The 24319-nt window shown below is 41.0% G+C and overlaps 1 protein-coding gene and 1 long non-coding RNA gene across 5 annotated transcripts; one reads left to right on the top strand and one right to left on the bottom strand.

The window, feature by feature from the left end:
* The first annotated feature begins 1761 nt into the window (after positions 1-1761).
* Positions 1762-10074, top strand: C7H2orf80 (chromosome 7 C2orf80 homolog). Of its 3 annotated transcripts, XM_069021505.1 has the most exons (10): positions 1762-1834; positions 2332-2496; positions 3354-3435; positions 3910-3992; positions 4140-4227; positions 4650-4727; positions 7039-7126; positions 7701-7819; positions 8451-8575; positions 9997-10074. In XM_069021505.1, the coding sequence occupies exons 2-9, from the start codon at positions 2456-2458 to the stop codon at positions 8535-8537; spliced, it is 666 nt and encodes a 221-aa protein (XP_068877606.1). In that variant the 5' UTR covers positions 1762-1834; positions 2332-2455; the 3' UTR covers positions 8538-8575; positions 9997-10074. The 3 variants fall into 3 exon arrangements, with proteins under 3 accessions (XP_068877606.1, XP_068877604.1, XP_068877605.1); XM_069021503.1 differs by lacking the exons at positions 8451-8575; positions 9997-10074 and having other exon boundaries at positions 7701-7931; XM_069021504.1 differs by lacking the exons at positions 8451-8575; positions 9997-10074 and having other exon boundaries at positions 1767-1834; positions 2421-2496; positions 7701-7931.
* LOC138113348 (uncharacterized) lies at positions 7957-24120 on the bottom strand. Of its 2 annotated transcripts, XR_011152112.1 has the most exons (5): positions 24033-24120; positions 23679-23771; positions 21882-21966; positions 15666-15733; positions 7957-8034 (listed from the first exon to the last, which is right to left on the bottom strand). It is a non-coding gene; the product is annotated as an uncharacterized lncRNA (long non-coding RNA). The 2 variants fall into 2 exon arrangements; XR_011152111.1 differs by lacking the exons at positions 7957-8034; positions 15666-15733 and adding an exon at positions 20892-21760.
* Between the last annotated feature and the right edge of the window lie 199 nt (positions 24121-24319).

Below are 24319 nucleotides of genomic sequence, written 5' to 3'. Positions count from 1 at the left end.
TGAGCATACTGGTCAGCAAATTAAATTAACAAATTGGTTTCTTAGAACCAGAGACCCTTTTCCACACAGCTCTATTTAAACAGTGGAAATCTTTGCCAGGAGATATTGGAGATGTCATTACTCAAAATTTCTATATCACTTATTCAGAAAGTGATTGAACAAATTTGTAGACGTTAAAAACAAGCAAGAGCTATTAACTGCCAAGGCAACACTTTTTACTCAAGAAGGTCCTGAATTAGAGAACTGAGAAATACACTAAGAAAGTTTGATGCTTGCTGGCACAGTTCTCCCATCTCTTCCCCAGGCATCCACTAGTGAGTGTTATTTATCTTTACCAGGGAAGAGCACAAACACAGCGGCCTCCCCTGCCTTGTAATGATACAGAAGCATTTCTTGCTTTGGGGCAAATGGCAGGGGTCAGCTCACCCAAGGACTAGGGACCAGAGTCATTTCAGTAAAGTCCCTTTCTTCATCAGGGTATCATTTTTTCCACATAACAGGAGAGGGGTTGGGTTAGCAGGACTTTGGGTCAGTCCTGGCATGGCTATGTTCACTTTGTGAAGGTCACTTTTCCCTCTTGCCTGGCCATATCAGCAGATAAGCCCTGGGTGGGTGTAACTGGTGGAGTTCTGCCTGGCAGGCAGTAGATCTGTGTTTCTCAGAGCAAACAAGCAGCAGCTCTGCTGCAGACATGTTTGCCATGATGCCTGCAAGGAGGATGCTTTCAGAAATCAAATCCAACTTGATCAGAAGCTCCTCAGCTGGATTGAAAGGTGGGGAAGTACTAAGCTTGGCGCTCCTTTTGCCATAAAATAAATGAGAAAGGCAAATGAAATAAGGAAGGGAAAGCACAGCACAAATTCTATAAATGCCTAGTAGATTTCTTCCTGGAGAACATCTATGTCTCATGACATAGATGACATTTCCTTTTATGTTTTCTTAGGCCATCACAAAGAGAGGCAACATTATGATCATGTCTCATAAACCCATTCCTATGTTTCACTAGGAAATCATTTAATAACAGAAGTACATTTCTAAGGAGGGGGATGGCTCATTCATTCAGAAATACAGCCTGCAAACCTTCCTAATCTACAAAATCCCATAGCCTCTCACTGACCTGCTAGCCATCATGATAGATTGGCAACCATCCGCAGTCCCATGAAAGATGTGCCCTGCATCCCTTGGAAGGACAACAGTGGGGTTTAGAACAGCACGTTGGGATTTCTTGACTGTTAGAATTTCTCCCAATACTGTAAGCAAAAACATAACACTGAAGAAAGAACAAGTAGCCAGGATCCTTGCTATATGCTACAAACACTGCAAATGGAACCCTAGATGGGCTCTTGGGAGGTATCAGGTCTAGTTTTTCATTGTTCCATTTGGTAGAATGCTGAAACAGTAGTAGAAGTTGGTAGCTTCATTTACAAGTAATTAGATCCATCAGAAAACCCAGTGAATAGTCTCTGCCTCCCTTGTTAGCAAGTCTGCAATGTTTCCAACCAGCCACTCAGCAGTGAAATTCAATGCCTAGGAGAGTATTAGGTTCATCCAACTTGAAACTGATGACACAAGCTGAAAGTTTAACCTCTTCTCTGTGGTGGTTTTGATTTGCTTTTTTTTTTTCTTTTAATTTCTCTTACCAGCATTGTTTCTAAGCAACATGAGAAAGCAGCTGTCCTGCATGAAGCCAACGCCTAATTTCCCTGGCACACAAACTGAGAGGCAGAGGCAAGAAAGGAACAGCAACATCAAGAGGGAATTCCTCTTCAGAAATACCTGAAGTCAGAGAGGCTCCAAACCCAGATCCTGAAGCCTATGGCAAGAGTTCACACAGGTAGAGCATGATTTCTTCTGTACATTTATGAGAGAGAGAATAGGGGACAATATTCATTAACAGCTGTGTGTATCATGGAGCAGAGCATGCATTTTGATGTTACAATATGTTGGTGGACCAAGTGCTGCTTCTCTCTTTGCTGTAACTTCATCTCTTACATCCTGTCTTCTTCCCAGTCCATCCCCTCTTTCTACCCCATAGATCTGATTAATAGACACAGAGTAGGGAGAGGAAGCCATTGCTAAGAAACTTGGAAGTGGCAGCAGGTCAAAAGATGGCATTATATGAGAGAATATACATCACTGATGGGGAAGCAAGCAAGCTGCAAGCTGATGCTCAAGGCTGATGCTCATCTTAAATGAGCTCATTCTGTCCATTTCCCATTACCAAACTCCTTACCCTTACTTTCATTACTGTGCATGTTGTCTTATTTCTTGGTTAAATTTTTCTCAGTTCCTGTTTTAATCCTACCTTGGGTTTTGGCTATATTTTTGCAGGTGGTCTCCAAGTGTCCCACTCTCTTTACTTGTGATTAAGAGAATCACTGACAGAGATACTTTGAAGGATGCACTTTTCTCTCTCCTAGATCCATTGAGTTTATGTTACAATGAAAAATAGAATATGGAAAAAAAACTCCTGAAGAAAGAGATTGAAAAACTCCTGTAAGTAGTAGCTGCCCACAATTGCTTTCACTGCACTTGAGATTGCACTTGTTTTCGTTGCAAAGGGTTGTAAAATGTAAGTGGATGACAGCTCTCAAACCTTCGTTTTCTCTTGCTGGAAAGCACGAACAAACTTCATTTGACATGCTCTTCATTTTGTTACATTCAGGCTGCAGTGGGAGACCTGACTGCACAGGGGACAGTAGAAATGTGACAGCCCAGAGCTTGCTCAGTGAGAGCAACCAGTGTAGTGCAGAGTTCATCCCTTGCAATGCATCCAGGGCAGCTGCTGTCTGTAAGAGATCTCCTAGCTCATGCAGCAGCATCTCATGCTCTTCAGTGCAGGATTGCCCAGCAGACAACTCCTAGGGGATGTAAGCAGTATTCCCTCTATTCCACACAAGTCCTGTGTCCATCTGCCCTAGGAATGCTTGCATGGATCAGTAGTACTTAGTCTGAGGAAAGGTTACAGAATCAGGCCTCCCCTGAATGAGAAGGACAAGCACCAGTGAAGCATCTCTTTCATTCTATGGACTGTACAGTGAAATTCTTCTGTTCTATTCAGACTTAAAGTAATTGTTTCATATTTGCACTTCTTCCCCTATTTTGAAGCCTTTGGAGAAGATAGAAGATAGAAGATTTTTAAGCCTTTGAGGGAAGCCAAGATTAGCAGAGATGCAAACAACTAACAAGTTTCCTACTTGGGAACTGTTTGTGAGAGATCCTGCAGCAGATTCCTAGCCATCGTAGTAAATTAAGCCTCAGTCTTGCACTAGCTTTAGAGTCATCTATTACATTTCCTATGCACTGGTTTGCTTAGAAACAGATGTAATTCAGAGTTGTTTCCTTGCTTTAAGGAGAGATTATGTTGGCATCAGACTGCGAGAAAACAGATTTGATCCAAGAGGACAAAGGCACTCCACCTTTCTAGATGACATGGTAATCACCAGACTTCCTAATTCCTGTCCTCTTTAACTGCAGGGCTACTGCTAACTCTGAAAGATGGCTGCTTGGTACAGCTAAATAACCTGTCCCTAAAGTGGTCTATAAAAGGCCATTATGGAAAAGAGTACCTAAAGAAATTGGCTGTGAATAGCATCCTGGTGTAGTGTATCCAAGATAATTAAAGATTTTGCTTATTTTTTAGCAAGGAAAAGCTCATTTGCAGAAAGCATTTGATACAGTTAAGTCAACTAACCAGAGGTTATTCTTCACAAACCAAAGCTGTTTGTGCATAAGAAAACAGTTGTCCTGTGTGTGTTTAAAATACCTCAGACCTCCTCGAGTATCTTACAACATATGAGGTACCCAGTGTAGTTACAGCTCATGTTTCCCTACATTACTGTGGTCTTTCTGTCTCCAGTCAAGCAATTACAGTCGAACAAACCACATAAGGTTCTTCTGTCTTTCTAGGTCCATTACAACTTAGCCCTCAGTGTTGCTTTGATGTGGTTAAGTGACTCTGATGCTCAGACTCCACTGACAAGAGAGAAATTGTGAGTATTGCAAAGCCAAGATCTTGTTGTTGCAGTGGGTTACACCAGTGTGAAGATGGAGTAAAAGCAGCAGTGAATTGAGCTCAGGACTACTTTTTGTATTTATAATACCAGGCTAACAATCTTCTTGTTCAAAACACCATACAGGAATTTTGCAACTCGCAACCAATACACATATCCCAATCGAATTGAGAGAGAAGCTATGATATTATCTTCATATGCTGGAATACTAATGGTAAGAGGACAAGAAAGATGGCAGTATCTTTTATCCTATGGCAGATATAATAGAAACACTCCCCATACCTAGAATGTCTTTGTTCATTGAAAGCACAGTATACAGACAGTGCAAATATTACAAATTCATCTCATTTTTATTAAGCAGCCATGAAGTTTTGCTCAGCCTTAGAAAACAAAACAGGCAGTTTCAGTAGGTGGTCCTGTGCACGTGTACACGTTACTTAACTTGTCTCTGCCAAGTGCAAAATGGCAAGCAAGTTTCAGGACCAGATCAATGGATCTGTACTAGCAATATGAAACAGTACCAGGAGCTCATGTGAGAGCTGTTTTAGAGAAGAGGATATGAGCTTGATTTCATTCATTCACTTGAAAGAATACTACTTCTGAGAGCTGAACCTCTCTTCTAACCTGTCTTCACAGAACAGCATTTCTGTAGAAGAGATCTTTGAGATTTACAGAATGAAGCCCTCAGCAACACACTGGCAGAGCTCTGCAAAAGTGAGCAACTAGTTTTTTTCTGCACATCTGTAAAAACGAAGTTATCCTGTAATATCTGTGCCTTTAAAACATATGCTACATTTTAAACTGAAGTAAGTAGCCCTTTTACCCCATTAGTAATAGCAAATGAGTTCCAACATTCTCTTAGAGCAAAAAGCCAAACTCTTCACCACCTCCTCCTCTGCCTTACAGTGTACCAGGGAGAGGCAAGAAGAGGGCAGTCCAATTACTGACATCCACACTGAGATGTAACCCATCTCCTGAACCTTTGCCACAATGGTTTACAGAGATGCATTCCCACCACTATGTTCTAATTACCACTAGTGTGGAGTGGGGAAAAAGGCTGTGCAGGGCTGGGGAGATACTGCCTGCTTCACAAGGGCCTTGCCTCTGTTCAAAGCAAGTTTCTCTAGCAGTATCACTTCAGTCATATAATTGCCCTTTAAAAAGTAGGAGACTTTTCTTTAATTCGTGACTCAAGTCACAAGAAAGTATTCTGTATGACCCAGCTCCATAATGAAAAAGCATCTGGAATATATAGATTGTTTTTTCAGTAACATATAATTTATTGACGTTTCCTAAGCAACTATTAAAAGTTGATGTGAAATTGTAGTCCGACTGTAACAGATGATTCACATGTAATTCACAGTGTTTCTGGTGCACTTTATTTTACTTTTTTCCTAATCTCAGACATGCTTAGCTGTAATATTAATGACAGACTGACACCCAGTGTTCAGAAAGTGCTAGAGCTCATTCCAGCTCACAGTTACATGCACCAGAATAGCCTTGGTTGTAACCTCTCTTAGTTGAATTCTTCCACGTCAAGAACTAGAAATGTCACTAGTTGTGATGTAGGGGCAATTCACAATATGTTATTTAGAAGGAGGGATCTTCCTCTTTGCTCCTGGGATAAGTGGGCGAATCAACTGTCCCTCCTTTTGCTGTGAATGTGACACTGTATATTTTTACAGTCTTGCTTCTTATGGACAGGAATACTTTTCTTGATGAATTTCCAACCCAGGATATTTTTAGAAATCTCTGTTTTGAGTGGTCACCATACACTGCAGAGGAGCGATGTTTTCTTGAAAGATTTCCAGCTAGCTACTCATGCTGTTTCCTGTGGTGGAGTGTTTGAGTTTGCATTTGGGTTTTGGTGGGTTTATTTCCTTTGGGAGGAGGAGAGGTGGGGTTTTTTAACCTTTGATTTATATTCCGGTGTTACACAAGCAGAGACAAAGAAAGAACAGAAACAGTATTTCTGCTCAGCTCATGTTACTGTCCACTTGCTAGATCTTGCCCCTTGTGGACTCAAAGATATTTCCTTAATGATCACAAGGTAGAAAAGTTACAAAATTTTCTGAAGAAGAAGATGAGCCATTGTTATAAGGCTCTTCAGTTTCTGTTTCAGCCATCAACACTACTTCATTTTAATCATGGACTAAAGATCATTTCCACTCTATGAGAAAGGAATGGAAATGCTCTGATGAGCTCGGAAACTAAGGATACTTTATTTTGCAAAGTCCTAATTCATTTAAGAGGTTACATCTACTGTTTTAAATTGACAATGACTCTTGGAACTCAGCTTATGCTTCCTTAAGAGTCCTAGACTCAAAGAGCCGGAATTCAGCCCATCTGAAAATTCAGTCTCTGTGGATTTTTTTTCCCACTGAAGTAAACTGATGGAGATTCCTATTATCCCTTTTCAGTTTTGAAGCCTTGGCTTAAATCTCCTTGAAAATCATGTGCTAGCTTTATCAAGATGTATAGATACTTAGGGAGCCCAAGTTACACCCTCATGGCAGTTCAGATGGGCATTATAAATGGTGCTCATTTTTCCAACAGGACTGCTGAAGCAGTTGCCTGTGGATGCTAAGAAGCAGGAGCAGAGGAATTTTCCAGCTGCTGAAGCATTTGTGAAGTTTTTCCTTTCTCATGCTTTAGCTGAGAAACAGTGAAAGACTTCTGCAAACTGACTCTCTATCTTGCATCTGCAAGGTCTTCTTTTGGTTCACTGAAGAAAATATTTTGAAATGGGTGGTTATACTGCTCAGCCACTCACTTTGGTTGGTAGCTAGCCAAGGGGCCAATCATGTAATTTCTCTTTTGTGATCCATGCTATTAAAAAGATGGGTTTTGGCATTAAAAGGGTCGGCTTCGACCATCTTCTCTGACCTGAATTTATGTCATTTTTTGCTGTCCCTGTGTGCAACAGCAACAGTTATCTTAGCTTCTGCTGACCAGAAGAGTGTGCCCATTGTCTTAGCACATAGTTTCTGCAGGTATATGAGTCTACGAATCGTTGTCCTTTCAGGACCACTGGATTCAACCTTTCAAGATTTCCCTGCATCCATTTGCCATGCTGACTGCCCCTGAAGCTGCAGAGCATGCCCGGAAGCAAAGTAAGCACATTTCACCCCGACTCCTACAAGGCCAGGGCAAGGGAATACCAGGCAGCAGAACCTGGCTCAGCAGAGCCACCGAGTTACAGCCTGCTGAGCACCAACAGCTGCACATGGAAAGGATGGTGTAAACCTTGGTCTATTCTCTTGGGAGGGGATAGGGAGGGATGTAGAGGTGTTTTGTCATTGTAGCCTAAAAATGGCATCTAGCTCAGGCTACTGAAATTCATGACAAAAGGTTCATTTTCCTCAAGTAGAGGAAAGATTACATGTTTCCAATAGAATCAGCCTTTATGTCTGTCAATCATTTGCTTGCTTTTAAGCTTGGACTAATACTAGAAGTTTTGCAAAGGTCAGTTTTGCTACTGGCCAGTGAGAGCCACCTACAGCTTGCCTGTTTCTTTTCCAAGTGCAGCAATAATGAGAGTAACTTCAGGAGCATTAAAGAATTTGAAGCCAGAACCTCTTACCTGCAACCATGTGTTGCAAGTGAGCCCATGCAGTAGGTCTGTAAACCAGCCTGGTGGCACTCTGTAAGCCCAAGATGATACGAGGCTCTCTCTCCCCCTCAAAGGCATCAAGTACCAGACACCAAAAGCACATCTAAAGCAAGGCCCTCGTTCAGGAAGGAGAGCTAAAAAGGACCACAAGCAACTGGACACACTGACCAGAAGAAAGCAACAGAGTGACAAAGTAGATCTGGAGAATTCACACAGGCCAGTAAAAGAGTTTTTGCAACACTATCACGGAATGTCCATCTTGTCTACCCTTCTCAGCTCTGTTTCATAGTAACGCTGAAGTGTCAATTCTAAATTGGATGGCACGACATTGGCAGGAGATGTCACTCGTGAGCTGGAAAGTCGACTCCGGTAATATACACATGGAAAGCATTCTTCTGGCTAATATTCCTGAAAAAAAAACCCAAAGCATTTACTACCATCATTTTTAGTTTAAAAAAAAAAAAAAAAAAAAGGCAAGCCTATTTTAAAGAAATTAGCAAAAAACCTGACTCCATAAAGAACCCAGTAATGTCAGATTAGCCTAGCATGTTCATGAAATAGGTTCTGCCTTTCTATTTGTCCATTATTCGCTAAAGCCTTTTGTTTACCACTGCTCCACTAAGCAACAGAGCTAAGACAACATTCCAGCAGCAGGGCTGGATTTGCAGATCTAGAGTAAGGGGGCTCCCCCACAGCCCTGAGTTCAACGGGCCTCACATGTCACACAGCAGGAGGCAAGCTGATCTGCCGTGCAGTCCCCATCTCTCCTGATGGACTCAGCCCTGCCTGCTGTGCTTGCGCTTATTACCATTTGCATCCTGCAGGGAGCTACAGAAGCAAAACAAGGAATCTCTCCAAGGAAGCCTGGAACAAACTCAAAAGTGAGGAAAGCAAATGAAGCAAAGACATAGCAAAGATCTAAGACGTCATGTACCTCACTTAGTTGTAGGTGAGCTAACTGATGTCTTCTACCTTAGCTTTGGTAATACATTTGCAACTTGTGTTTTGGTTGAGGTTTTGTTTGTTTGTTTTTAAATCTTCACAGCCATTCCTTCCTTTCCACCCTCATATGTTTCATCTAAGATATCCATTCCTCTTCCCTTAGCCACTTTTCTCCTGCTTCCTCCCCCTGCCAGTATGTCGAGAGCTTACATTTTCCCAGTGCATCCCTACCGCTCCTCAATGCACCATGCCCATTTTACAGAGACAATGAGCGGATGCAGCACTTCAGAGGCAGGGAATACACACTTTCCCTTTTCCACAGTGCTTTGCAACTCCCATACATGATCCAGCATTGGGCAGCATGATGTGGGCTGTGTCTCTCAGCTCTCCCCTTTAACCACTCTGGTTTCTTATTTTGGTAAAGGGCTCAGCTAAAGAAAGAGCATCTCCCTGCAGTGCCAACATAGCACTGAAGTCTATCTTGCTATCCCCATTTGTAGGTCTCTAATGGTTTACCTCTTTTATGTCCATGCTGTGCTGCCTAACAACACTCCCCAGTCCCTATGTGGGCTGTCACTAATCACAGCTCAATACATTCACAAATTACAAATTAACTGGTGAGTCTTTGTTTCTTGCAAACAAATTCAGTAGAACCATAGGCAGCAGCCAGTGACAGGACCTGAGCAAATTTTATCCCAACTCAAACAGCATCAATCTGACCCCTTAAAAGCCAAACCAGAGAGAAATTGTACTTTAAAATGAGGTCATTACAAGAGGGGAGGAGGGGATATTGCTGCTGAGCCCTTGAGAGAACAATGGTGAGGGGGTGGTTAAGATTAAACAGCTACAGAGATTAACATCTCATGACTGTTTTTTGTTCACTGACCTGTAATAAAATAAACAGTAAGACTAACAAATAGGTGGTTAGCCTTGTTATTCCAGTGCTGTCTTTGCTGTTAAAGTACTGCCATGGTCTTCACTTTTCTTTGGCTAATACTTTGTGGTTTTATAGATAAGACTGGTGGAGTTAAGAGGAGTAAGCAACAGAAATCTTACTATAGTATGTTATACTTACTATATTATTACTTACTTATTATGCTAATAAGCTTAAAGCCAGTGTTTTATTCTCAGAGTGCAAGTACCTGCCCTGTTGCTACTCCCTCCCCTGTTGGCTGGCTGGCACCTGATTGTCTGCACACAAAAATCAAGCCCAGCAGATCAGATGGTTTGCTGCTCACATGTTCAGACAACCAGAATTAGAGACCTGAAAGGTGCTTGTGTGTGCACCACAGGATTGGTGAATCGTAGCCTTCTGCTACCTTGATTGGAAATTACTTCTTTCCTGAGCTATACTGTCTCCCAAATGAAAAAAAAGCTCTTTCAGTAACCAGATCAATTAGTCAGAACAACTTCAAACTCTTTCTTCAGCTATGCAGAAAGCAATGGACAGAGTTCAGAGCTCAGATGTGATGCAGAGTCATGAATTTGTTCTACAGGACCCAGAAGAGACTTCTGATCATATGTGCATCATATGCATACATTTGGTGCCTACCATTGCACTACAATACTACCCATTGTGGGAAAGGTAAGAGGCCGTTCTGGCTCTGTTCTTCCTAGGTATCTGGCATCATGGTAAAGGGGCAAGTGGGGAATCGAACAGAGCATTATCGACGTTTCCTTTGGTAATTTAAGAGGAAAATTGTACTCCAGAGGCTCAGTCCAGCAGCAGAACTTGCTGTTGCAATTCATAACCCAGTTTATGACACTGAAATCAGATGGTTTCAGCTGACACTCTTGACTGGACAGCACAGCAGCTGAGGCACAGACATACTGTCTGCTAGACAGAGATTCTAACTTCTTAGATTGCTCTACACAAGTTTGTGAGTCAGTCTTTACACCACAGCCAGAGTTACTAGAGCACTGCCCATGCAAGCAAGCATAAATTTTCCCCTAATTTCTGCTATAGTACTATTGACTTAAGACATGCCACTACTCATTCTCTAACTAGTCCTGAGAATTCTCACTCATTATGGTAAAGAGCTTTTTCCTAGCCAAATGTCATGTGGAAACATCTAGCATCCATCACAGAATGGCAAAAATATCTTTTCTCCCATAGGTTAATCTGTTGGACAAAGATATAACCAATCTGCTCTGAAAAGCACCAATTTTGTCAGATTGGAAGCAATGTAAGTCCACAGGACTATATATCTTCAAGAGGCAGCTGGCAGCAACAGCAATTACCAAAGCCATGAGAAAATCCGTTTTAATCCATCTCTCTAAAACACTGTTAAAGGTGCTGGCTTCACAAGGGCAGTCATGGTTGAAAGAGCACTCAGAGGTCCCCAAAACAGAAACTAGCCCACACAGGCTGTTATGGAGGTAATCTGCCAGGTACTTCCACACAGGTATTTCCACTGCCAATGCTAACACATCATCCATTTAAATGAAGCAGGTGTGTGCTGTGGTTGCCAAAGGCATCCAGAGCTAGCCTTCATGGCCTTTCATGGGGACTTGCCAGCAGACAAATATCAAGCCCTGATCAGCACATTTACAGTAACAGCAGCAATACATCAAGTCAAATACAACAGGCAAGCAAACATCATGACAAGGAAATCCAACAGGAGGAAGGCGGGTGGTCTGAGGTAACACAGTCTGGGAGAAAAGGGCTGAATACACTAAAGAGGACAGCAGGGTATCTAACCTGCTTGGAAATGGTGAGTGCACATTGGCACCTGTCATTTAATATGGATACAGTTAAAAACAACATCAGTGAAGTGGTTTGTGTTAGAAGGCTGTGAAGGGGGAGGTTTCATATTCCCCCCATCCATTTCCCCAGAAGACACTCTTGTCTCTTTCCTTTCTTGTACCGGCACTGAAAGCCCTTTTCTTTGGCCTGCAACCTTGTAAGCGAAGCTGTGCTCCACTAAATCTCCCAAACTTTGCCCTGCCCTCCCTGCTTACAGCCACAAACACTCCTTTGTTCCACTGGAGGTGGAGACTATGTAGTTGAAAATAGAGCTCTTTTAAGTAAATTAGATCTATGAAGGTGTTCATCTGTGTGCCAAGTTACTAATGGATCATGTTGACAAGGTCTTCACATGCTTGAATGAGTTTCCCCAAATACATAAGATTAAAAATGTAGTTTTGGAGTGCAGTAGTTTGTTTTGATCTGAAGCTTCACCTACTGGTGATATAAGTCATTTTTATAACCAGCTTTGCATATTCCATGAAGCAGTTTTTAAAAGTCTAAGATTTAGGTGCAAGAAAATGATAATCAGAACAGAAAAAGTCAAGGTTTGTTACACCCCTGCACCAAACGAGAAAAAAACAGAGGAAAAGTTCCAAAGTGGAGGAATACAGTTTTCTCTAGCCTATGCTCTGTGCTTTAGTGTTAAAGCACTCTGCTTTAGCATTACACAACAATCCTTCTGGGTTCCAGATAGAGAGCAACTTGAGTTTAATGCCATATGCTCCCTTTGAATTTTTAAAACAAGACTTTCAAAGGGAAAAAACTGAACCAAGTGACTCAAACTGATTAACAGTGTTAGTCAGTAATTCAGATACACTGATAAATATCTAGTAAGAACCACTTGATTTCAATCTTTATAGTCTTCCGGGATGCAGCAATTAATAACACACCAGGAAGAGACTGAGACTTTTAATCACTACTTCCTCCTCACACATCTGTGTTAAAAACTGTACACAATAGAAAGGATTAGTAGGCAAAGGCTAACAACACCACGTGAGATGGAGACTTTTCCTGTCTCCAGGATAAAGCTTGTGACAAAGTATTGAAATTGAAGCAAAGTTCATCTGCTGTCACAGAAGAGAAGTTTGCCATAGGACAAACTTGGGCAAGAGGTAATCAATACAGAGTGCAGAAGGAGAGGAACAGACCTATACCAGAAGCTCCTCAGGTCTGCTGAGTTTGAGAGCTTTCAGGCAAAGGAGGTTCTGTAAAGAACCATTGTTATATACTCATACACATGCTTGTACCTATCTCACATTGGCTCAGATGGACCACATGAAACAGTTAAGAGCAGCTCAAAGTGTATTCTACCCCACAGTTACACGATAACTCAACTTGCACACAGCATCAAAAAATGCAACAAAAAACACAGAAAAAATGAGTCCCACATGGTAAATGCAATTAACATCATAACTACAATAAAGACAAAACATGATAAATCCCCACAGCTTAGAATGGTCTCTTTTGTGTTAGTTTTTGCAGATGGGCCATTAGGACTATGGTCTATAAAAGCAAACACAATGTCTGCTCCCAGCTCTCAACTTTCATCCCAGCAAATTTTCAAAAATGGGAAAGAGAAGTGGAAACCCCACTGTGCCAGTCCCCTGCTCTGACACAGACACCAGGGTGGACTATGACTCTTTGCAAATATGTATTTTGCAGATCATTTTTTAATGAAGACAAGAGCTTCTGGGCCACTGCTGTGAATATGGCAGTGACCACCTTGACCTGCAGCCCTCTGTGCAACAATGCAACTCCTTTAAGGCAAAAAAAGACTGCTAGATTATTGATGAGACCCCAGTTACTCAGAACATCATTACCTTTTAAAAAAGAAGAATGATCCTGACTTCCAGAACTGGTTCAATCTCTTCAATTCCATCAGGTCTTGCCATGTAATACTACAATTGAGTTCTGCTTAGCAGCACATCACAGCACATCAGTTTAAGAAAGCGCATTTAGTTTATCCTTTAAGAATATAGTTACACATTCTCTCCAAGAGACTTGAGAGACAGGCAAAGTTCAGTAAGGCGATGCAAAGTTTCATTGAAAATGAAGGGAATAATCTGTTTCATATCGAAGCTATTTCCAGGGCCTTTTCATAACTTGAAGATACTAAAAGAAAGTGGAGTGACTGTTCCTAGGTAAAGAATATTTTTACATCACCCAGGGAAGGGCTGGCTGATATAAACATCTGCTGTGGGCTGATGTATGCAACTTGCTTATGACCGTACTGTGTTATGATAACAATGATACTTGAACATGTTAAATCAGATTTGCAATGGGTACAGTTTTCCTAACATAAAAGTGTGTTGGTTAAAATCAGGCAAAGGATTAATACTTGCCAAGGTACTTCTCTTGTTATTCAGATCTACTTCACAGTATAAGCCAAAGCAGCAGGAACACTCCACATCCTCACACTCAAAAAGCTCAGCAGTTTCCCACATGGCAATTGCCTGCACACCAGTGTATAATGGGAGCATATGGAGTAACATGGTAAATGTCTTTTAATAGCATAATTCTGAAAAGGCCACATTATTCAGGCCTGGACATGCCATACATCATCCCCAAATTGCACAAATACATTTGCTCCTATTGTCTTAATACAGAGTCCTTATAAATCCCATTTCTTCAAGTCATAAAGCATCTTCCATTTATTTGCTATCAAATATGTGATCATACCCATTTGTTGGCACACCTGAGCTCTTCCCTATGGGTAAGAATTAAACCTTTTCTATTAGTTTCAAAAGAGTGAATCTTTTTGCAATCCCATCTCCCAAATAGAACACAATTTCTCAGAAATACACATAGAAGCTGGCAATGCTCCTTTTCTGTATATCTGTCTTGTTTAGTAACATCAGAATCAGTTAAACTTCTGTCTTTTTTACATTTTTGCTATTTGCTACTGCAGAATTCTGTTTCCCCTAACATTCAGCTGTATAAAAAAGAAAAGCCCCAAGGTCAAATGTTGGCTCTTACTGATATTTGTCCCAGGCTGTGTCCATCTCCCTGAGATCTGCTCCCTCAATGCCTTAGGTGGCTCTTGTATCTTGTATGAAATACCTAAGTTCAGGGCAGACAGTATTTATTGAAACCTAGGGAATAGAGAAGAATTCTTGACTGTGGTGCAGTAAATGCTAAAAATTGTCTCTTTGCAGAGGCTGGCTGACTCACACTGAATTACTGCTCTCATACAAAATAAACAGTGAATGCATTCTGAAATCCTGGTTCAAACAAATCTTTCTTCAGTACTACAAACAGATTAAAGTTGTACAGTCCTGAGGGAAATCTGATTTATTTCACATTTTCAGGGGAGAGGAGGAATAGTTTTAAAATATATTCACAGTTATCCAGTGATTCATGAAAAGTTAAGTTTGAACATGATAAGTTAAGTAAGTGTTTAAGGTCCAACTGCATGTTGCTGGTAAGTGTACACTAACCATACCCTGGTAAGTGAAGGGAAAGGTCTGATTCTTTCATCTAAGTTCTCTATTTTTACAAGTTTTCAATCTAGGAATAGATTCCAGCCCTATACTTACCAGGGATACTACTTTTTTTCAAACTTCTGGAGACTTTTGGAAAGAGAAAGCAGTAGAGAGAGCACAGAACTACTAGGACACTCTGCAACCTTATCTAGTATATATTTAATTTTAAATCCCTTCATCTTGGCTTGAAATGGTAGGCTTTGATTTTATTTTGCCTAGCTAACATTCTGATAATGGAGTCCTTGAATAAAACCAAACAACTTTTAAAGCAGTGAGGTGGACTGCTTAAAACTCACATCTCTCCTTGCTAACGTCCGCGACTTCATTTAGCCATTATTTCACACTCACGTGACCCCTCAATAACAGCCTGTTAGTGATCCTCACCAGCCTTTCCCTGACAACACGGGAGAGGAAAACAGAACTATTCTTTGCCCTTCTTGTCCTCTCTTTTGTACATGGGACACTATCTCTGCTCTCCTGCCTGTCCTTTACTGCATGAAGTAGGCTGTTCAGCTACTGCAAATGTTTGGTGTACATAAGAACACCATGCTTCAGCCAGAGAGAAATGGAGCATGAACAACTTGGCTCTCAGGGCAGAGGTGTGAAAAAAGCGTGTTTCCTCTTGTTCACAAACACCTAATATCATGCATTTATGGGAACTGCCCTGTGTAAGGAATGTGTGTGTTAGCATGCTTAGCTAACCCAGATTTGCAAAATAACACATCAATTCAGGTACAGTATCTGCTTGTCTGCTTAGAACAGGAAATCAAAGTATTTCATTTGTCTTCAGCAGGAATAAATAAAGAAAGAACAGACCAGTTCCCCAGAGAGCAATTAACACATGCCCACTTACTGCAGCAACATACCTGGTTCAATTTGTGCAATTGAGAACCTTGGCTCTGTAGTGATGTGTAGATTATATGCTGGCATTCCTCTGGTAAAAGGCAAGAACAAACAGAAACAACTATTCAGAGATCAGGGTGATAGGTAGGGTGTCTGGATTCTAGATTCCATTGCATCCTAGAGCTTAGGGGTAGCTAAACTTCTCCAAAGTTTTCCCCCTGAGTCAGGGATGGTGGCATTTCCTAGTTTTTAGGAACCACTGAGAGTCTGCACTTGCTTTTGTTTGCAAATGTTCAGAGAATCTCAAGCAGACATTAAGAAATGGTGCTAAAGTAGAGGGACACTGGAAATCCACAGAGCATCCAAGTTTTCACCAACAAGTCTTCTAGGCTCCTGCAGCTTGCTTTATGGTTGGTAGCAGGCACTGGAGCTGCTGGCATGCAGGCTATATTTCTCTACAAAAACACTGCTATTTTCAGATTACTCCTATGCTCAAATTTTTCTGAGGTGCAAAAGTAGTCAATCTCCATGTAAAAGCAGCTGTCATAACAGCGTACTGGCTGAGGGCAGCTGCAACAGGTGGAAATAACCACACTCCTCAGACCATGGATACCATTTGTATAACAAGATATCCTGGCTCCAGAGTTTCAGATCAGTCCAGCCCTTCCTGCAGTTCTGTGTTCATCTGTGGCATAGGGTCCTAGGAGCAGGATCCAAGGAGAAGTTGGATGAGTACTGGGAAGACAAATCCACTGAGAGTTTTTATAAAAAGAGACAAAACCTCCTGCTCAGAAAACCTCTTGAGCAAAAAAAAAGCTTGAGGTCCTGAAGTTTGAATGAAGTATTATATGTATCTGCTTCATATCTACCCTTCCCTCAGTGCCTACTCATGGAAGTTGCTTGACAGATGGCCCATCTGACCTGTGATGGCTGCTCTACTTTTGTTACAATAAGGACTTTACATATACCTGCCCTACTCAAGTTCAAGGTCTCTCAAGTTCCAAACTTCATTACCAAGTCCAGTGCCCAAAATATTAATCTGTAAAGGACCATGTGGGATCCAAAACACAAACCTGCTCCCCATGGCAAGCATGATCACAGAGAGAACAAAAAAAAGTGTAAGAGTTCTGAGCCTGACAAAGATCTTTTGAGAAATGCAAGCACAGGCCTGCACATAGGAGTTGTTCCTGTAAGTGAATTCAATTTGCTTAGCATTAATCATCAGAAAGAAGTTATTTTTGATACAAAGAAAGCATACAGGTGTTCAGAAACAAGACTCAAATCACACTCTTCCCTCAGTCTGCTTTCAGTGTTAAAGGGTGCAATTTCCCGGCTGAGGAAGCACCTCCAAGAGAGAGGCTGACAATAGTGATACCATTTACAACACCCATTAGAAGCACAACTAGAGCTGTGTAAAAACAGGATAGCTAAATATTTGTCCCTGAAGTTTTGTAGTTTCATGAAATCACCATACAAGACTCATAAGTGAAAGACATATGCAAGAAAGCCCAAAACAAGTAGCATTTTCGTTGAACAAGAAGCCAGTGAGACAAAGCGACTCAAAATTCCTTCACACAGTATGAGCAAGAAACATGAAAATGGACTGCACATGAATGTATTTTGTGAAGGTTAGTTCAAAGGTGGATGTGGAAGGTGAGAAAAGGAAGGCAAGCAGGAGAGAAAAGATGTCACAGTTACACCCTAGCAAAAATAGCAAAGATGAGAACAGCTGAGTGAATGACGCTAACAGCCTAACATGGGTATAGCTTCTTGTAGGCAAGTACATTTATACACATCTTTAGATGGTCTACCAACAAATTAGCAGAGGGAAAACCTCAAGTGGTTGTTTTATTATCTCTCTGATAAATTTACCAAAGAAAGCCTATTGTGTACTTGAAAGATTTCAAATACTAAACCAGTTACACATAAAAAATATTTTGGTTGTGTTTTCTGTCCAGCTAATTTCCCTTTTAGCTTTTCAACTGCTGAAAGAAACCTTAAGTTCATATCATCTTAGACTTTTAAGATGTCAGGAAAATAAATTTGAAATAACCTATTTCAAACAAATGTAAGAAATATCACCAAACAATACCACTGAATTTAAGTATTTCTAACTGGATTTTACTGCTGCTAAGATATAGCAGCCGAGCAGACCTAAATTGCTCAGTGGGCTAACTTGAGTTGGACAGAGGAGTCTTGTTTTGTTACAGTATCATTAAGACATGTGAAAGCTCCAGCACAATTCAGATGTAAGGGGATTATCCCTTTCTTTGTCTCTGTTCTACATTACAGAAGATTTATAGGAACCTAGGACTGGGTGCAGGAGATGGGCACAAAGTTGAATGAATGTGTGATAAAAAGAAGTCATCCACAGAGCTATCAAAGAGCAAATGGGGTTTTTCACTTTCTCCAAATGCTCCCAAAACTTGTCAAAAGGCTGCTAACAGGATACTTTCAGCATGAAATAATGATAAAAGTTGCTTCCCACTTCCAGAGTCCCAAAGGGACATCCACCATTCTCTAATACTAGAGAAAGGAAGACAGCAGTAATGGTCTGCACATCCTATAGAAAATGGACATGAGCTAGTCTTAGGGCTCAGTAGAAGTGTCCCTATAGACCCTTGCAGTCTTTGGATTGCTTTGTACAACCCAGACAAAACCAAGTCAGCTTTCAAATACTTTCCAGTGTGATTGGGACTACTTTTGTTTTATTGCAGATGTCTTTCTTGAGGGCTGCTCCAGTGACACCACCACAGACCTGTCAGACCTGCATGCCCACCTCAACCGCTGACAAGGTGGAAACCAGCTGCTGGATGATCTATGAATGTCCCAACTACACAGGCCATCAATACTTCCTGAAGGGGGAGTCTCTTCTGACTTCCAGCATTGGGTGGGCTTCAATGACTCCACTAGGTGTTGTTTCATCACAGCAGTTTAGTTTTCCATATTGTCTCCATGTATATTACTGCTCTCATTAGAATCAGAGCACCACATCCCATTTTGACAGCTCTGGCCTAAGGAACTTCTCCAGGGACCTCTGCAGAGGAGAGGAGTAGTTTTACTACTCACCAAGTTCACCTAATGAGGTTTGGTCTCTCAAAGAGGTAGGTAAGTAAATTTGGATTCTCACCCAAATAAATGGTTGATTAGTACTCAAGTGTGGGAGGGGAGGAGTTAATGGTATCCACTTTTAGTTTAATAACATGTCTATTATTTTATATATATAAAAGCATATCACCAGTCTTCTAAAACCACTCGGGCTATACACGCTGTACTAAACATCACAAGGACATTAAGTACAGAGCTGAAAACCACATTTCCCATGCCCTAGTCAATGCTCTTATGTCATGACAGGCTTAAAGTTGATGACTACACTACTGCAGAGGCAACCTGACACATCCCATTGTAGAGACACCACCATGTGTTTGAGCCAAACATTAAGGCATATTTGCTTCATGATAGGTTATTTCTGAGTACTTCAGGCCAGAATAGATCTGTGTTTTTTCTTTCTAGACTCATTCCCTGGAAGGGTTTTACTCAGAGGGGAGAAGTTGCCAAGATGTGAAATATCTCAGTACTCACACGTAAGACTAAGGAGTTGAAAATTGGCCCAGGAATAGGCTCAATGCTGGAATATGTCCCTCCAATATTCATAAAAAAATTAGTTCATGCATGTTATAAGCTTTATGCACAATTCACAGTTTCCCTGTCCAGTAGAAGCTACATAGATCACCACACAAGTTTCCAGATACATTCCATCTGCATAGGATAATGCAGCTATTTTTTCCACTGATACGCAGTTCTGGGCTTCACTTAGCTAAGACAAATTCTATGGCCAGTTGCTGAAAGCTAGTGCACTCTTGTGTCCTTACAAGTGGTAAAGGGAAAGAAGTCACAGGTAAGGAAGCTGGGAACAAGATGGACTGAAAGAAAGTTGACTTGGGAGACCAATGAGAAGTATTAAGAAGGAGGAAAGAAACTGAAAATTAGTATGGGGGTAGGAAAAAAAAAGCTAAAATTAGGAAGGATACTAAAGTGTTGTTTGGTTTGGTTATTGTTTGTTGTGGGTTAGTGTTTTTGTTTTTTTTTTAATTAACCTGTTGGACATTGCACAATAGCAGCAATACTCTAGTGTATGTACAACTGCACTCAAGCACCTGCAAAAACTGTATTGCACATTGATGCAAACCAGCAAGTATTTTTCTATAGCAAATCTTTTCTGTGCTAGATACAAGAGTCAGAGACAGCATTGAAACAGTTTATCATCTTAGTAAATAAAAAGCAAAAATCCCCCCACCTGCCCACTCAAGGCTGTACAAGAAAAATCCAGTTATGATGTCAACATCTGAGAAGATTGAGGGCATATGACTGCTGTAGCAATCCAGGTATATCACTGAGTTTATTTTTTTACCTGCATGCAGAGTTGCTAGTTGTCCTAGCAAGTGCAGTTCTGCTCTCTCTGGAGCAGAAAAGAGCACTGCTCACAGCACTGCTGCTATAAATTAAGACCCAGTTGAATTTATTCCTGCTAAACTGGCCTTTCTGCACATACTAGTGGCTATTCACTGTCATGTTGCTAGCATCAGTAGCATCTAGCAAGATGTAGTCATCTAGAACTGCCACTTGACATCTTGTTTATCCATGTTTGGATTTGCCTTTGCACTCCCAGGAGCACAGCAGCTTCAGCAGTCTGAGGAATGATTTGAGAAGCAGGATGTTGAAGTTCATGGATAACTGCCCATCTCTCCAAGAGGGCTTTCACTACACAGACATCCAGTCTTGTAACATATACAGGTGATTCACCAAATGGGATGCCATGAGTGCCAAAGCTGGATCCTTCCAACAACAGGGGATATTTTCTAACCAGCACTTTCCTACCTGTATGTTTGAAAATAGCATCTTTGGAAAAAAAAATATTTCAGATCTTAGAGAAAAAAATTCTTCATTTATGATTATGGAAATCCCAAATGCCACCTGTAATTGAGTTCATGGACTAACTCCATGCTTGCATTGCTTATAGGTTGTACCTTTCATCTTGAGTTTCTCCACAAAAGCAATGGCTTTCACAGGAGTGTTTCTTCTGTGAGTACACTGGCAAGTTGACAGCAAACAGTATCATCATGGAAATACTGCATACCAAGCCTCCAGCTGTGAGACTAGATGACTTAAGATGGAACAAGGCATTTACAGTATTTATCAAGTTTATTAATAAAAATAATATTTAGCAATGACTATTTGAAATGCTACAGATACCAAAATAAATCTTTCAGTTAGTTATTCACTTCATGATTAAGAAAAACCCAACAAACAGTTTTGGTGGCCAATAGTTCCTGCTACCATTTGGCATTAAATCCAGATTTCTGCACAGGATTGAATTGCTGCTACTTCCAGCTCAAGGCCTACACTATGCCCTTTTGTTTAGCCAGGACCTCACACCATTTGGAGGCATGAACTCATGTTGACCCTCCACAGCACAGAAGTAGCAGCTTTCCCTAGGGTCTGGGGCTAGGAACCAAAAGAGAGAGGCATTATGTTAAAGATTGTACAACCAGTTCAGTGTGCAAGTGGGCCCCCACAAGTCTTTCACATACTCTAACAGCACACTGTTTACAGTACACTGTAGAATCTTTAAAACTCCGTTTCAAGTTTTACAACAGTAGCAATCATTCAGGCCTCTATACCCTTTCTGTGCTTAGTAGTTAGGCTAGCCAAGTCCCTGGAATATTCACAAGGGCACACCTTTGGTTTCACATTCCACTCAGAAGCAGGCAATGTGTTTTCAGCCAATGTGTCTAACTCCTGGGAGGCTGTGGTACTAATATTTTGCAATAACCCCACCTCTAGTCAAAGTTAGAGCTTTCCTAAGCCCATTTTCCCTTAGTTGCTTCCATTCATTTGCCTTCTTCTCCAAATCAAGAGAAGTTAGGCTCCAGGTTGCTATAGCAGGCATCCTTGAGAAAACCTTACCCTGTTCAGCTAAGAGGGAATCAAATTCAAACAGATCAACAGAGACTACTAACCCCTACATATCCTTCAGTCTTGGTTACTGCTATGTTGTTTTTTTTCTGACATACTGATTGCTTTCAGGAATCAAGCTGCAGATCCATACTGCTGAGCACTGCAACATAATGAAATAATTCATTAAATACCCTCATAACTAAAGCAGAATGATTTGAAGTGCAAGTATGGTAACTTCACTGATCCCTGGCAATAAGATTGTACAGTAAAGGACGGCTTACTTTGAGTGAGAAGTCAGTCTGGTGAAGGAAGGAGAAAACTTTTATGATGCAATTTTGTGCAGTAAGAACTGGTGCCTTCAAGCATCTGCAAGAGAAAGACAGCTGTAACACAAATCTACATATTAGCTCTTGCATAGCTAATCTAAATGACAGCAGAGGAGAGGGGCAGTTCTAAGACTCAACTCTCATCCATGAATTTTCGCTGTTTGTTTAAGAACCTAGGCAGATCAAAGTATATAAACACATACTATCTACTTAGTCTGAAAGGGCCTTTAAGAGGTACCCTACACAAGAACATTCCTAGCACAGCTGCAAACTTAAGGCTTGTGATAAGGGAGCCCATACTACAAAAAAGGAAGCAGAAGAGATCAAGTCACTGTCTGGGCCTTTTACAACGGTGGAGTCATTATACTGAAGGCCCCCTGTGGAAACAAGCCGAAAGGACAGGCAAGGACAAAAACACTCACCAGGGTCCCAGGCTGCCCTGGGGTAAATTCCTTTCTGAATTTAAGTCTGGTGAATGGCTTGATCCTGCATATCTGAAAGCCGGGTGGGCAGGGGGACTTAATGCTATTAGCCAGGCCATCACCTCCCACTTTTAGCTGTGGCCAGTCTCCAACACTTTGGAAGAAAGTAACTAAAATCCCTAGATACCAGCTTATATGTCAAGAGGCAAACAAAATCCTTCCCGTTTTCAAATTTTACAAACAACTAACAAGCTCTGAATACCTCGGGTACAAAGTGAATATAGTAACAGAAGGAAAATTAAACACTAAGTTTGCTGACTTATGTAACAGAATAATTGTACACTCATCTGGCAATCATAGCCAGAAAAATTCACCCTCAGCAAAACATCATCACATCTTGACATCTTAGAAGGACCAGCTTGCCTCTTTCCGATAAACACACAAATCCAATCTCAAGTTATTTTGGCTTGAGTATATAGAAACTAGCATCCAAAAAGTCTTATTTCTTTACATCCAGCAAAAGGTATTTTGATAGTGGAAGTTTTACACACAGCCACAAGGCCATTTGTTTACTTACACTGTCAAGATTACTCCTTGCTTCTGTGCAAGAGTCTCTTTGTAAAAAAAAAGGTGGAAAGTTTGAGGGGCAGGTTCATTTTGAAGTTGATGTCTACGTCCATTTCTATTTCAGGTCTTTATTTTTGGTTAAAAAAGCATTAGCTTGAAGACATCAAGAAAAAGCTCACCTAAAAGACTCAGCATGATTTCTATTGGTCTGGGGCTTGGTCTCAGTAGAAGCCTTAGGGCCAAACAACAGGGCTGAGAATATCTAAAAGTCAGATTTTTGCCTGTTTCATTTGCTTCCACAGAAAATAAGCATAATTTAGCAAAAGCAGTACTATAAGGTGTGTGGCTTTTCCTGCCACTTCAGAGGTTCCTGGACTCAAAGTTGCAATCCAGTGTGGTCCATTTCTTTGTTAAATCTTTCCTTAACCCAAAATTAATGCCTTCTCCTTATCCACATCCTTCTTTCTACCTGTTCTGTTACCTGGACTTGCTGACAAACAAGTTCACTCCATAGTAAAATGAGTTACTTATATACAGCTCCTGATGAGAGACATTAAAACCCACAAGTAATAAACAAAGTATGAGGAATAACCACTGTTGTAGACAGTTACCACAAGACAGCAGCTGAGGGACAATGAAATACTCATGAACACTGCCTACCTGACTGTTTAAGGTCCATGAAATGATACATAATTACGGAAGAGCAAGCAATGAAAAGTCTAACAATTAGCCTTCACAGCTGAAACAATCCATAAACACTCACATTTTAAAGTACCCATACATAGCTGGCAAGGCTTCTTTTTACATCTTCCTCAATTTTTTGATTTCCATATCCTTTGCTGAGTCTTCATGTACACTGAAATATAAATTCACTTAGCATTATACTACTACTACTACCTGCAGAGACAAACCTGTAACCCACCTTTTTCCATTGACCTCTTTCATTATTGCTCATGTATCTATGTAAGAAAAAACTCATAACAAATACTAAATGTCTGTCTGAACAGGGAGAGAGTAAACTTGACGTACACCCAGTGATGCAGATACCCAAAAGCCACCTCAACCTTACAGGGAGCTTAGGAAAACCTCTAGAAGGTCAGACCAGGAGACCACTCACCCTGAATGACAAAGGAACAGACTGTTCTGTTGCAAACCACAGACGCCTTACTTGCCATCTAGAGCACCTATATAAGGCAAGAACTGCCTACACAAGCAGCACTGATTGCCTAGGCCCACTAAAATAACTACATTGCTACAACTCCAGCAGAGTGGAAAATGGCTGCTTTATAGTCTGGGAACATCCTAATTACGGGGGCGGCAGCACTTTACCAGGGAAGAGTCTCCCATTTCTCTCAGAGGATGGTTTTTTATTGCTTCATTGAAGCCTGTTGCAGGACTGGTGTG

The sequence above is a fragment of the Aphelocoma coerulescens genome, chromosome 7, assembly GCF_041296385.1.
Source record: "Aphelocoma coerulescens isolate FSJ_1873_10779 chromosome 7, UR_Acoe_1.0, whole genome shotgun sequence".
Taxonomy (NCBI): domain Eukaryota; kingdom Metazoa; phylum Chordata; class Aves; order Passeriformes; family Corvidae; genus Aphelocoma; species Aphelocoma coerulescens.
Note: the sequence above shows the minus strand (reverse complement) of the source record. Positions and strands in the feature narration are given on the sequence as shown.

What these genes read in the sequence shown, in the direction of transcription:
- C7H2orf80 (XM_069021503.1), top strand. Translation starts at nt 2,456, where the DNA reads ATGGAAAAAAAACTCCTGAAGAAAGAGATTGAAAAACTCCT. An exon ending in AAAGAGATTGAAAAACTCCT is followed by an intron (nt 2,497 to 3,353) that starts GTAAGTAGTAGC and finishes CCTTGCTTTAAG; the next exon opens with GAGAGATTATGTTGGCATCA. An exon ending in ACTGGCAGAGCTCTGCAAAA is followed by an intron (nt 4,728 to 7,038) that starts GTGAGCAACTAG and finishes TTGTCCTTTCAG; the next exon opens with GACCACTGGATTCAACCTTT.